Below are 14291 nucleotides of genomic sequence, written 5' to 3'. Positions count from 1 at the left end.
TGTACTCATAGTGAAGGAATGCCTGTCTATGGTGTGGGCTCTTAGAAAACTGCAGCCATATCTATTTGGGTGGCATTTCAAGGTGTACACGGACCACTCTCCCCTGACCAAATGAAAGGGCGAATACCAAGCTGCTGCTATGGAGTCTGCTCCTGCAGAATCATGACACAGAGGTGGTCCATGTTAAGGGGAGTGCTAATGTCATAGCCAATGCTTTATCACAGAGCAGGGGCCCCGAACTTCCCCAGGCCACTGGCTCAGTGCCCCTGCTCCGTTTGGTCTCGAAGGGAGAAGAGATGCGACAAAGTGGGGGACTGTGTTTGCTATGTTATTGTTATCTCTACTACTATGTTATGTTATCTCTATTACTGGGTAGTAACCCAGTGCATGTGCCTTAGTTTCCCTAGGCACTTCACCAGGAGTGAGATGCTGATGGGAATTTCAGTGTCTGTCTCCTGCAGGTACACAATGGATGATGCTTTCTGTACCCTGAGCCTCGGTGGGGGTGTCCTGTAAGCAGGACGCAGGCTGCAGAAGGGCTGGAGCAGGCTTTGGGGTGTTTTAAGTCTTGGGGGGCAGAGACGGGGCTCTGTTCTGCCTGCTGGCTGGTGGTCAGTGCTGGCTGCAGATGAGGGTTTGGGGCCCCCACACACACTGACACCACCCAGTGCCGCCCCCCCCCCCCATTCAGCCTGGTTCCCCCTTGTGACACTGCACAATGCTACTCTGGCCCTGAACCCTGCCCAGCGCCGAGCCCCGCCCCCATACGTCACACACACCCCTCTGCTGAGCCCCGCCCCGCTACACCGCCCGTCCCCGGGTCGGATTCGGCCAGGGAGCGGTGCTGCACGACGCGGTCCGGGACGAGAGGTATTTTGTCCTCGCTGCTTTGCCGTCCCAGGGGGCGCTGTGATTCTGTTCGGTGATTGGCTGGGGGAGGCGGAAGTAGCCGGGCGTGGCTGCGCATGCGTGGGAGTGATGTATTCGGTGGCTCGTGAGGGGCGGCGCTGAGCAGGTACTGGGGGCGCAGCGGAGACTTCCCCTTCCCCCTCCCCCTCCTCCTCCCGTCACGCCGGCTGGGGGGGGGCCCTCGCTGCGGCCCGGGGCGCTGCCCTCAGACTCCCCCTCCCCCCCCCCCCGAGCCGGGGAATGCGGCGGGGCGCGGGCCTGGTGCTCCCACAGGTCTCGTGGCGAGACTCCCGGGTGCGCGCGCGCGTGGGGAGGGGCCCGCTTGTTCCGCGCGTGGGGAGTGTGGGGGGAGGGGCCCGCTTGTTCCGCGCGTGGGGAGCGTGTGTGTGTATGGGGGGGCCCGCTTGTTCCGCGCGTGGGGAGTGTGTGTGTGTATGGGGGGGGCCCGCTTGTTCCGCGCGTGGGGAAGTGTGTGTGTGTATGCGGGGGGCCCGCTTGCCCCGCGCGTGGGGAGTGTGTGTATGGGGGGGGGGGCCCGCTTGTTCCGCGCGTGGGGAAGTGTGTGTGTGTGTATGGGGGGGGCCCGCTTGTTCCGCGCGTGGGGAGTGTGTGTGTGTATATGGGGGGGGCCTGCTTGTTCCGCGCGTGGGGAAGTGTGTGTGTGTATGGGGGGGCCCGCTTGTTCCGCGCGTGGGGAAGTGTGTGTGTGTATGGGGGGGGCCCGCTTGTTCCGCGCGTGGGGAAGTGTGTGTGTGTGTGTATGGGGGGGGCCCGCTTGTTCCGCGTGTGGGGAAGTGTGTGTGTGTATGGGGGGGGCCCCGCTTGTTCCGCGCGTGGGGAAGTGTGTGTGTGTGTGTGTGTGTGTATGGGGGGGGCCCCCGCTTGTTCCGCGCGTGGGGAAGTGTGTGTGTGTATGGGGGGGGCCCCGCTTGTTCCGCGCGTGGGGAGTGTGTGTGTGTATGGGGGGGGCCCGCTTGTTCTGCGCGTGGGGAGTGTGGGGGGGGAGGGGCCCGCTTGTTCCGCGCGTGGGGAGTGTGGGGGGGGGAGGGGCCCGCTTGTTCCGCGCGTGGGGAGTGTGGGGGGGGGGGGGGGGGGGCCCGCTTGTTCCGCGCGTGGGGAGTGTGTGTGTGTGGGGGGGTGACGGGAGCCGCAGTCCGTGCTCCTGGCTGCCAAGTCAGCGCTTGGGAAGCTGCAGCGGTGTCTCCTTGGGACACTTGATTTTGGTGGGGAGTCTGGCGGCGGGAGAGTGCCTGCCTGTTACTAGTAGGAGCCTTAATGTCTGCAAGGTGAACGGGAAATGGTCTGTTGGCGCTTGCTGAGAGGCGGTTAGTTATTACACCAGTTTCTTGATATCCTCCTAGATTAGTCGTGGGCTTGGTGGACACAGACCCCTTCTGCCCTGTCCCTTAGTCACGGTGGGTTTGGACTCTCTTACCCAGTGAATAATTCCGATGCTGCTCACACTTCTGAGCGTCCGTCTGCAGGGAGACTTACCCAGAAACTTGCTAACTTGATTCTGCTGCCCTTGGCAATTTCTGAGCAGCAGCTGCAGACGCCTTAATGCTTCTTTGTCTGCAGAAACAGGAAGACAAGACTCTGGATTATACCTGGCTTGTCTTTGCAATCTTGGCCACTAGAAATGTCACTTTTTCAAACCAAGGGAAAGCACAGACTCTGCAGGAATAAACGACTAATTTCTCCCTTGCCTGCCCTACACACTCACAAGTGGGAAGCTTTGGTTCTCAGCCATTTCTTATAGGGGCCCTTGGATCTCATATCTCTTTCCTGATTTGTACTAAGCTAGTCATGACTGTAGCCTTTAGTTGGGAAAGAGTGACTAGCTGGACACAGATTGTTCTAGGAAGTGTGTAGCTTGGTCCAGGTGAAGGATGTTTAATCACCTGGGCTGAATAAGGGACATGGAGAAATCTGCTCTGCACTTGGGCAACTGTGGGCACCAAAGGGAAAGTTTATTTTCTTATCCTGCTAGAATCTACGTGCTGGAAAACTTAGTTTTGGTTAGGGACTCTTACTACATTTAAAAGGCAGAACTGCAATTCTGCTGCACCTCTGCCTCCCCTCCCCGCCTCTCACACCAGCTGCTGCCTCTTCCCCCTCCCCTGATAGAGGCAGCAAGGGGGGTGAAAATGCGAGTAATCGACAACTCTCTTACATCTCTAGTTTGGGTTCCGTGAAATGACTATTTAGAAGTACATTGCCTTGCTGGCCTCATTCAGATTGCACGTTTAGACTCTTGCCTATTCCTTCCTGCCAAGAGCTTGCGCTGTATTTCCTGATCAAAGTCCAGTTTTTTTTCCAAAGTAAACAAGGCCAAATCTTAGCCAGTTTGTGCCTGTCTGAGAGAAGGGTAGATTGTGCCTACTATATTTTTTACAATGGCAAAAAAAGAACAGTCCCATAACACAAAAGCTCAAGGGAGTTTTCTCTAATACAGGCAGTCCCCGACTTACGTCGGATCCGCACTTACGAACGGGGCTTTCTCGCCCTGGAGGTCGAGGTGGCGGATTGCTACCTGCGAGCTCCGGGGCGAGAAAGCCCTGTTCGTAAGCTGCTCCGGTGCCCCTGGTCTGCTGGAGACCGTCTCCAGCAGACCAGGGGCACCGGGCGGGTTCCCCGCGCTTCTGAGGCTTTGTCAGCCAACGGTCTGTCCCTTAAGACCGGCTGAAGTTCTTTTAAATTGTGCCTGGTTCTGTTACAGCAACTTAAGGAGTCAGGTTAAAACTTAAACAGTTACAGGTTTATTAAAGAAACTTATAAATCATATGGTTGCAATGGCTATTGTTCTATTTCTTAACTACTAGCAAAATATAGATCTTAAAAATGGTTACAAAGAAGATAAAGATAGAAAAATAGAAATAATGGTACCAAGTAACAGCTTACTCTTTCTATGTGTACACTTAAGACAGAGGACCACATCCAGGTACAATTTTTACCCCCTTCTGTGCCTCTCAACTCCAGCATGTCAGGCCAGGGCCGGTCCCTCAATTCCTAGGAAAGATGAAAATACGAGGTGGGCGTCCCCATAGAACCTCGGGAGGTCAAACATCTAACCTGACCAGCAGGTAGAGGGTAGAATGACACTCAAAGTGAGTGTGTGCTGGGCCCATCTTTTATACTCATGGGGTCACGTATTTCTCTTTCTTATCTGTCATGCCAAATGGGGCTGGTCTGTCTTTTGTGAGACCAGTTCTTACAAGGGAGTTGTGAACTTAATTTACACTTGTAAGGCTGTGTCCAGACTCAGGGGTTTTTTCGGGAAAAGTAGCCTTTTTCCGAAAAAACTTCACCTGCGTCTAGACTGCAGCCGCGTTCTTTCGAAATTAAATCGAAAGAACGCTGCTTTTCTTTCGACGGCGGTAAACCTCATTTCACGAGGAAGAACGCCTTCTTTCGAAAGTGCTTCTTTTGAAAGAAGGCGTTCTTGAATGTAAATAGGGCTTCTTCGAAAGAGAGCATCCAGACTCACTGGGTGCTTTCTTTCGAAAAAGCAGCTTGCTCTTTCGAAAGTTCCGCGTGCAGTCTAGACGCTCTCTTTCGAAAGAGGCTTGCAGTCTAGACATAGCCTAAGAGAGAGAACTAAATTGGAATTACTGGGGATTCTTTTCTCAGTGGGAAATTCCTCTTCCAGGGACTGTGTGTGTGTTCGAATCAACATAGGTGCCAGCCGGTGGCAGTCTCGCATATCCTGATCTCTCCTCATATCTATGTTTCAGCTTCTCAGGATCAGATGAGCCAGCATAGACTATGCTGATTTTATTGCTCCTTCTCTGTCCTGTATGCTTCAGAGAGGCAAATAAGATGGATGTGATGAAGGCGGGCTGTCTGGCCACAGGCTTTGCCAGAGCAAAGCCTCAGAAGCGCGGGAACCCGCCGCTGCTGCCGCTTCAGTCCCGGTGACTGTGGTCTGCTGGGGACGGTCCACAGGCACCGGGACTGAAGCTGCAGCCATAGCGGGGTCCCGCGCCTCTGAGACTTTGCCAGAGCAAAGCCTCAGAGGCGCGGCACCCCGCTGCTGCTGTGGCTCTGCTCCCCGTGTCCCTGGTCTGCTGGGGGGGGGGACGGGGGCGCAGCTAGTGTGCCCCCCCCCCCCAGCAGACCAGGCTTTTGTTTTGGACCCTGGGGCAGAGCAGCTGGGGCGCTGCCGATTGGTCCTGCAGCGCCGCTCTGGGCACTACTGGACCAACCCGGCAGCACCCCAGCTGCTCTGCCCCAGGTCAGCAGCTGATTCCAGGAAGCCCGGGGCAGAGCAACTCTGCCTCGGGCTTCCTGTAGTCAGCGCTGGTCAGTTTCAGCAGCGGCTGAATCAGGACGCCTGGGGCAGAGCAGATGGGGTGCCGCTGGGTTGGTCCAGTAGCACCGAGGAGCGGCCGCGCTACTGGAGCAACCCAGCAGAACCCCAGCTGCTCTGCCCCAGGCGTCCCCAAGTCAGCTTCTGCTGAAACTGACCAGCGCTGACTACAGGAAGCCCGAGGCAGAGTTGCTCTGCCCCGGGCTTCCTGGAATCAGCTGCTGATCAGTTTCAGCAGCAACTGACTTGGGGACACCTGGGGTTCTTAAGTTGATTCTGTATGTAAGTCAGAACTGGCGGTCAGTTTCAGCAGTGGCTGAATCTGGACGCCAGTTCCGACTTACATACAGATTCAACTTAAGAACAAATCTACAGTCCCTATCTTGTACGTAACCCGGGGACTGCCTGTAATTAAAATCCCATTTGGGTAGAGATGATGTGACAAAAGCCTACCAAGCCGATGACAAATGTGAACGTTTTGGGATATCCTAGAGTGTGTTTTCTCTCCTTTAAAACATAACTCAACCGCTGACTGGATGGGGGTAAAGCAGGAATTCTTGTGCTCCCCACCCAAGATGCTATTCCATAATTAGCCAGCACTTTCCTCTTGAAATGCGTACTTTGGCTTCATTTGGAGATAAGATACCAGATTACAAGTCACATCCAGTGTGAAAATTTCTATGTTCCTAATGAAAAATGTGCAAGCTGCAGGTTCCTGGGTGAAGAAGGGGTGGAGTGTTTGTTCTTTTTGCTGTTTATATTAATAGATGTGCCCACGCTACCTGAGTCCGCCCCCCTGTGCTCCTCAATCAGCCCCACATCCTCCTCCCCACCTACCCGATGAGCTGCCTCCACAAGGCCAGCGTCTCCTGTGGGCCATAGTGCAGGGCCTGCATGGCTCTTCTTGCTGGGCTCGGGGACAGCTGAGAGCAGCCCCGCTGCTGCCTCGGGGGTATGTGTGTGCATTCGCTGCTCCCATTCAGCCCAAGGGACATGCTGTGCTCCTGAGGGAAACCTCCAGCCCAGCACGCTTCCTGCCAAGTCACTGCCTCGCCCGGGGGAGCTGCTGAGCGCCGCCACTGTAAGGCGAGATCTAGGATAGGGTGGAGACCGCTGGTTGGAGGAGGGGGGTGCTCATGTTGCAGATTCCTTATTACTAAAATGTTTCAGGGATCCATTTTACACCCGCTCACCACAGGTGAAAGTAAGCGAGTGTGTAGCAACCGGGGGAGAGGGGTGTTGGTAAGCCTAGCAGGGGGAAGTGGAGGGAACGGTTTGGTGTGTGTAGTAGCCACAGAGGAGGGTACAACTTCCTAGCATTCCTTTAAAAAAGAATAGAAGGACAGGTTTCCATGGAAACATTTCTTTTGATGGGAGGTGTTCTTAAACTACATTTCGTTTCAGAACCTAAATGTTGGGCCTAAATTAATTTTTGCAGTATGATTCTAGGCCCATCTACACTGCAAGTGCAATCATATCACAGGAAGCACTTAACGTGCTGTTGTCCCTAGTCATGGTTTGACTTTGGTATTGAAACAGGCTGTGACGCTGCGCAATGCTAGTGCCAGTTCAGGCCTTAAAAAGGTACAGTCAGCTGTGGTCCCTGTGGCTGGGGTGTTCCTTTTGGTAGCTGGGTGTTTCTCTGGAGGAGCTTGGAAGGCAGAACCCGCTGATGTGACTCCTTGTTTAAGTTGAGCCAATGCAGGAGCCTGGAGTCATGTCCCTTTGAGTGTGTTGCTGAGATGAGCTGCTGCAGTTTGAACCAGCTGGAGCCTTGTGTCGCCAGATACATTGTTACAGTAATGTAATTGAAAGGTCACTAAAGCATATGTCACCTGTGGCTGGGCCTGAGACTGACAACTGAGGCAGATGTAGAAGGAACAAGACCTTTCCATAGCCAGAGATTTATGAAGGGTCCAGGATTGTGTTGATAGACTTGTCTATCTGAGGGCAGGTAACAAAGATTGGAGTGTGTGGGGGGGTGTTGTGCTCTTGCACACCTCTGAGTCTGAGAGAGGACAGCTGTGATCCATCACCGATAGTATACACGGCCTTTCGGATCTAGCAGCCATCGCATGGCTGTACACCAAAATCCAGGGATAAGAAGCTGTCATCAGCATGTCCACATAGGAAAGGTTTATAGGTGACCAGTTAACTGGTGGGGGCTGGAGCAACACCCTGTTTGCCACAGGCAGGGGGCTACTCCAGATCCATGGGGGCCGTCCGCCCCTTTAATTGGTTAATTGTCTAAACAGCATGTTTAACTGGTTAACCAATTAAACAGGATTTTACATTGCTAGACCACAGCATCAGCTCTGTCCTGCTCTAGCCTGAAGTTTTATTGGGAGAGATCCAGAATATTGGAAGTGGCCTGGGAGATATTTCTTTACTCAGAAATGGGAGGTTGGATACTGAGTGTTGGGTGATGGAGCTGGTTGTGTGGCATGATATTTCCTCCCCAAAAAAGACTTTGGTTGTCATATGAACTCTTGCGGTGCGTCTGGGGCTTCCTGTTAGGCCATTTTGAGAGGCAGGGTATTGTGTTATTGGGTCTGTGGTTTTGTGACTATTTCTTGACAATAATTGCTCAAGACTTTACAGTGGGTTGAGCACATAGTTAGGGGTCCCATCTACACAATAAAATGCAGATGTGCTTTAGCCATTTTGGATCACAAGTGCATCTGTCTGCTTGTTCTTCCAGCACAAATGGGCCCTGTGGAGCCATATTTTTGCAGCTATTTATGCACCTGGCATTTGAATGCAAGTTTATTCTGCCCACCTTGCTCATTTAAACATGCTCAAAGCACTGTTTTAGGCTTTTAATCATTTACAACATCAGAAGCGAATTGTGATAATATGGTCTGACCTTCCACATATCACAGGTCATGGAGTCTAGTGATGCCTCTATCTATGCCAACTTGTATTGGAGCTTTAACATGTCTAGAAAAACACCCAACCTTGGTTAATACTGCATGTGCCAAGCAATGGAGAATCCAGCACATCCCTTGGTAACCTCTTTCAATGATTAATTACACTAATTGTTAAACATTTGTGTCTTGTTTCCAGGTTTTCTGATCTGAACTTACAGCCACTGGCTCATGTTTTTCCCTTGTCTGCCAGTTTAAATAGCTCTCTCTCAGCTGTCTTCTGCCTGTATAGGTAAGTACAGATTGTGATTAAACTTTTTGATAAGATAAATAGATTTAGTTCCTCTAGTCTCTCCTTGTCAGGCAGGTATTTCAGACTGTAAAGCATTCTTGTGCTACTGTTCTGAAATCTCGTTTGCCAGCATCTATTTGGAAATGTGGCATCAGAACTGTAAAAGTCTCTCCGATGCTGCATACCGAAATAGTATCCCTTCCTGTTCCCCACAGCCGCACATTTATTTGCCTTCCTAGTACACTGCACTGGGAGCTCCTGCTCAGCTGCTTATTCACCATGGCCCCAAGATCACTTTCAGAATCCTGCCTTCCAGAATAAAGTCTTCATCCTGGACTGTGAACTCTGGTCACAGTTCTGAGATGCATGCAGTGTTGAAAGGCATGTGGCATGATAGTACCTAGTTAGCTATATTGCCCTGTAGAAGTGGAGCCCTGCAAATCTGTGGATATGCACTTTGTCAGATATTTGCGGCTCACTTTTGCTGATGCAAATTCTGTGTCTCGAATGCTGCAGATTTGCAGGTGTCTGCTTTATATCGCGGGTATTCACCTCCACTCATAGGGATGTGGATATCTGTGGATCTCCAGAGGCAGATGCCAGTTTATCTGCTCAGGGCTTTATGTACATGGGCTTTGTCCTTGAATTGCCACCTATCAATGTGGTGTTTGTAAAGATTATCCGCCAATGGTCTCATGTTTTCTTCCAGTTCATTGATAAAGGTATTGAATGATGGTTAAGCATCCCTGTGGAATGTCAATAGAAACACTGTCCCTGGGCAGTTATCTCCCCTCCCATTAATTATATATTTTTGTGATCTATCAATTACTTGGATTTTAATCTGTTTAATCCACTTTTAATATAGAAGTTTTGAATCATTATATGGTTTCAGAAGACAAAAGTGTATTATGCCAATAGTTATTACTTTTGTCGATCAAACATGTAATTTCAGATTCACTTAAAGGAACTATTTTCTTTGGGATTGTGTTGATTAGAATGAAATACCTTTCCAGTCTTCAGTTCTTTGATAGCCCTCTGTCAGCTAGTTCTGTCTTTCTGGCTAACTGGCTTGCAATTCCTGTTTTATTCGTGCTCTTAAGCCTTGGTACAGCAGTAGCTTTCATGCAGGCCACTGGAACTTCTCCAGGATTCCAAGATTATTAAAATTTAACATTAGTGGTCTGTTACTGTAATGATAGTGAGAGACATGGGTGGAGCTTCAGGGGGGAGGGGAGAAGAGGTTGAAGAATGGCTTGGGGACAGAAGAGGTCTGAGCCGGCATTAAATACTTCTGCAGTACATGTACCACGTGTGGTTCATGGGCTCTGATCAGTTGGTACGTGGGTTGATTAAAATCAGACTGGAGTATTTTGAGTACAATAAATAAACATACAGAACTGCTTAATGAATGTGAGAAGCTCTACACGTCTGTTTTAAGATACATTAATTTTAGTGAAAGCAGAAGGAAAATTCAGAGATAAGAACAGAGAATTAATCTACTCTGTTCATAACTGACTGTGAATGGTGCAGCTGTGCTGACAATGAAGGCATGTGGACAGATTGCAGAGAGTCCAGCAGAGGATGATGAAAATGATTAGGGAGCTTGGGCACATGACTTAGGAGAGGCGGGGCTTATTTAGTCTGCAGAAGAGAAGTGTGGTTGATTAACTGATAAGCAGTTAATAGTTAATATTAGTTAATAGTGCAGTTGATTAACTGATAAGCAAAAGCTTATTGGTTAATGCTATAGACTACACGCATTCCCCCACCCAGCCAGTAAATTTTTTAGCAGACTGGCCAGCAGCTTGTCTCAGTCCTGGCTCACTGGGTCCAGAACCTATCCCCATTGTGGCTCTGCATTTAAAGTGTATTAGGAGCCAGGCGGGCAGGCAGAGCATCTCAGTTCCAGTTTGCGCTGAGTCCAGGAGCTCAGTCCCCTTTCCCCCCAGACAGGGGCTGCTTCTACCGGGCTTCTTGGGAGTGGGGTCAGAGTGCATTGGCTTCCAGTTCCACTCCCTGGGGACTGTAGAATAGTTGAATAACTGATAAGAATTCATGAGGTTAACCGATATTTAACATCTCTAGTGTGGGGGGGATTTGATAGCCTTCAGCTACCTAAAGGGGTGTTCTAAAGAGGATGGAGCTAGGGGTGTTCAGTGATGGAGCTAGGAGCAATGGTGTCAAGTTGTTGCGTGGGAGATGTAGGATGAGTATGAGGAGGTTGTGGAATCTCCACCACTGGAGATAGGTTTGTCTAACCTGCTCTTAAATGTGTCGGAGTGATCGAGATGATGCTTGGTCCTGCCGTGAGTGCAGGGGACTGGATTTGGTGACCTCTCAAGGTTCCTTCTAGTTCCAGTATTCTGTGTTGCTTTTTGAAGTGGGAGCAGAATTATAAGGCGGCACATGGGGAGGGGGCACTTTCCTTTAATTTCTGCTCAGGGATAGAGAAAACCATGTCTCCATTCTCCGCTCCCTCAAAAAGACAAAGGATACACACACATGCCTGGCTAGGGGAGAAGCACTGAAAACACTCCTTCCTGCTGACCTGAGTGGCTGGACAGAGGAGACAGCTGCAGGGCAGCCTTCTGCTTTTTGGTGCGGCTGCATCCTGGGCTGCAAGAGGCAATGTCCAATTAAGATTACAAATATGTGTTGCTTTGGCTTTTGAAGTTTAGGTGTGGAAACAGTTGATTTAGCTGGATGGGGCTAAGAAAGCTTGACTCTGAGTTGAGAGAGCTTGCTACAGCTGGGTGGGCAAAGCTTTAAAGCAGTAGGATCTCTAAAACTCTTGTAGGGGTCTGGGTAGTACTGCTCAGCCACATGGTACTAACTTAGGGGTGGCCAATCATTTTTGATGGAGGGTCTACTCCAAGATTTTGATAAGTAGTCAAGGCTGCATTTTTCTATGGAAGCGGTACGGGCTATGGGGGGGGAGGTTGGGTGCAGAAGGGAGCTTGGGGTTGGGCACTGGGGTCCAGGAGAGGGTGTGGGGTTTGACAGGGAGTTCGGTGAAGTAGGGGATTGTGACCTGGGGCAGGGGATTGAGGTGAAAGGTGCAGGAGAAGATTCTGACCTGGGGGAGGAGTATAGGAGGGAGTGCAGAGTCTGGGAGGGAGTTGGGGTGCTGTGGGGAGGTGCGGGGAGTGTCAGAGGCAAGCAGCTCCCGGCCAGCAGCACACTCAGGCAGGTTTCCCTACCGGCCGGCAGCCCCTGGCTGGCTGTTCCATGTGTCTTTCTGCGCTGCGGAAGGGGAGAGTTTCATGTGCTGCCCCCAACCCCAGAAAAATCTCTCAGTTCCTATTGGCCAGTGGGAACTGAGAAATGTTGCTGGGGGTCGGGGCTGCATGCAAAGCCTCCTCCACCCCCTTGGCATTGCCAAGAGCACAGGGAGCTGCTAGCTACTTGGAGCGGCACTGCTCCGTGCCGCAAGGGTGGGCTGGCCAGATTAAAAGGCTTGGTTGGCTGCATATTGTCCACCCCTGTTCTAGCTCCTTTTCATTTCCATCTGACACCATGTTAAATTAAGCTTAAAATACATGCATTACTCTTCTGGTATTGTTCATGTGAGCACCAAGTTATTGGTATCGGATTGTCGTGAGTGTGTGGGGGCAGGCATGGAAATGGTCCTTGACTGAGAATGGGAGAGGGGTGTTTGAAACATTCTGTGAAGTTGTGGTCTAGGTTATAAAAAGGCTTGGGAGCCTGTGCTATTAGGAAAATCCACAGGCGCAAGAGAGACTGGGGAACCCTGTTCAGATACTGGCAGCAACATTGATGGATGACCATGTGTTTTGTCCCCACAGATGAAGTTAGTATGACTATGGCCCAGCCTGGGGCGGTAGTAGCAGCTATTGTGGGAGTCGTGGTTCTCCTCCTCTACTCCTCCATTCACAAAGTTGATGAGGGCCACCTGGCAGTGTATTACAGGTACGGTCCCTATGAGCGCATCCAGTGTTCTCACCAGTAAGTGGCATTCTGGGTTTAATTCTCATTGCCCTGCTCCATGTTCCCTGCCTGGGTCCCCTCCGAGTGTGGCAGGGGGGCCATTATTGCTGACTAAAGAGGTAAAAAATACGACACTAGGCTAATAATCATGAGAGAGTGTGTGGTTGTTTTTGGTGGTTTTTGTTTTGTTTTTTTTAAAGAAAAATCAACTTGCTTTCTGATCTGTCTGGATTTTGAAGTCCTCTGTCGCCCTCGTGTGCATTAGGCAATTACAGGTTAAGATCCAGCTTTAAATGCATACAGACAGGCGCTAGCTCCCCAGCTTCTTCCCTCACTACTCCATGTCTCACCCACATCCTTGTGTGCTTGTTTCACAAATCCCAGTCTTCCTACACCACTGAGTACCTAGTCTCCAACTCGCCCATCTCCCCTCACTACCCAGAGCCCTTCCTACATCCCCATGCACCTCACCTAACTCCTTTTTCTTTCCTGTACCCTGGGATGCCTGCTCAGCAGCTTCCCCCAGCAGCCTTTCCTGAACTCTCCACCCTTCCCTGGGGTCTGGTCCCTGCCCAGCACTCTGGCTCAATGCGCTTCCCTGCTGTACTGTGTGCCCAGTTGCCACCTTCCACTGCTGGCAGCTCCCAACTCTGCCAGACATGAGCAGTTAGGGGCAAAAACCTAACTGGCTTCAAGCCTGAGCTTACGTTTATAGAAGGGGCAGTACGAGGAGACCGCCAACAATGGCATGTAGCTGATCTGTGGTTGCTAGCAGCAAACATAGCCAATGGTGGCTGATGGGGAGGGCTCTGAGTTACTACAGAGAATTCTTTCCCAGGTGTCTGGCTGATGAGTCTCGCTGAGGATCTATTTGATCGTCATATTTGGAACTGGGAATGACATGAGGAAAAATTCTGATTGTCATGAGTCACGGATCACTTGCAGGTTTAAACTAGTGTAGCTGGTGTATTTTCTGTTACTTGAAGTCTTTAAATCATAGTCTTTAAACTTCAGGTAACTGAATCAGGCTAGGGATCTATTGTAGGAATGGGTGCGTGAGATTGTGGCCTGCCATGTGCTCGAGGTCAGGCTAGATGATTACGATGGTTATTCCTGACTTTAAAGAAGGACACATAGAGACCAGAGACAGTGAGGTCAGTTCACTAACTGCAGCTACTTCCTTTGTTTAATAAATCCGTTTTAAATGGAAGACGTCTTTTGACAAACTTTTCTTGTGTATCCTGCACATTTAAGGTTGTTTTATTTAATTGAAAATTTCAGATGTTGGTTTTGTGCATCTTAACTGATTTTCATCCAAATAGATCCTGTCCTTATTTTAGTAAATAAGAGATGCGCCTTTCATCCTTTTCTTAACTTATTCATTGTTAATTTTTTACTTTAAGCTATAGCATTACCTAAATAGCATATCTTCCTCCTCCTTCTTCTTAAAATGTGCAAATGGAAAACACTATTAAAATTAATAATTTAAACCAAAGTTTCCTGCTTGCTGATTTAAATCATTATATTGGTGATTTAAATTGCCTTGATTTAAATCAGTCTCCCTGGCTAGACTATCTAGGGACACCCTTTCCATGTTTCTGTAATATTGGTTCTAGCATCTCGTGGTAGCTGTGAGTTTATTGCTAGGCACGGAGTGGCCTCAACAGCTCCTGCATTACCAAATCCACCTTGTCACTTAGATTCCTTGTCTATGAATGGTGCCGTTCAGTGACCGTTTCTTAGCAAAGCCCTTTGGGTTAATATGCACTCCTCTGTGGGATATTAATGTGGAAGAAAGAGGAAGATACTAATGGTAGTAATTTGATGTGTGTGTAAAAGTGTTTTCCAGAGCTCTGTTTTAGACAGAAGATTACTAGTCTCTGATAGCTGCCTTGGTTTACATTTTAGCACAGGTACTACTGCAAATCTGTGCAGGGTTGTGCTGTTGAAAAAGCTAAGCAGGAAT

General features: G+C 50.1%; 1 protein-coding gene across 2 annotated transcripts in view; it reads left to right on the top strand.

Annotated features, from left to right (window-relative positions):
• The first annotated feature begins 882 nt into the window (after positions 1-882).
• The window catches only part of ERLIN1 (ER lipid raft associated 1), a 34029-nt gene continuing 20620 nt past the window's right edge, over positions 883-14291 (top strand). For both annotated transcript variants that reach the window (XM_006126356.4, XM_006126355.4), the window contains exons 1-3: positions 883-1015; positions 8285-8377; positions 12184-12307. In XM_006126356.4, the coding sequence (XP_006126418.2) occupies positions 12280-12307 (28 nt within the window). In that variant the 5' untranslated portion in view covers positions 883-1015; positions 8285-8377; positions 12184-12279. The remainder of the gene's footprint in view (positions 1016-8284; positions 8378-12183; positions 12308-14291) is intronic.

The sequence above is a fragment of the Pelodiscus sinensis genome, chromosome 8 (genome assembly GCF_052426305.1).
Source record: "Pelodiscus sinensis isolate ZL-2025 chromosome 8, ASM5242630v1, whole genome shotgun sequence".
Lineage (NCBI taxonomy): Eukaryota > Metazoa > Chordata > Testudines > Trionychidae > Pelodiscus > Pelodiscus sinensis.
The sequence above is the reverse complement of the archived record's forward strand: the minus strand, read 5'-3'. Positions and strand labels throughout refer to the sequence as shown.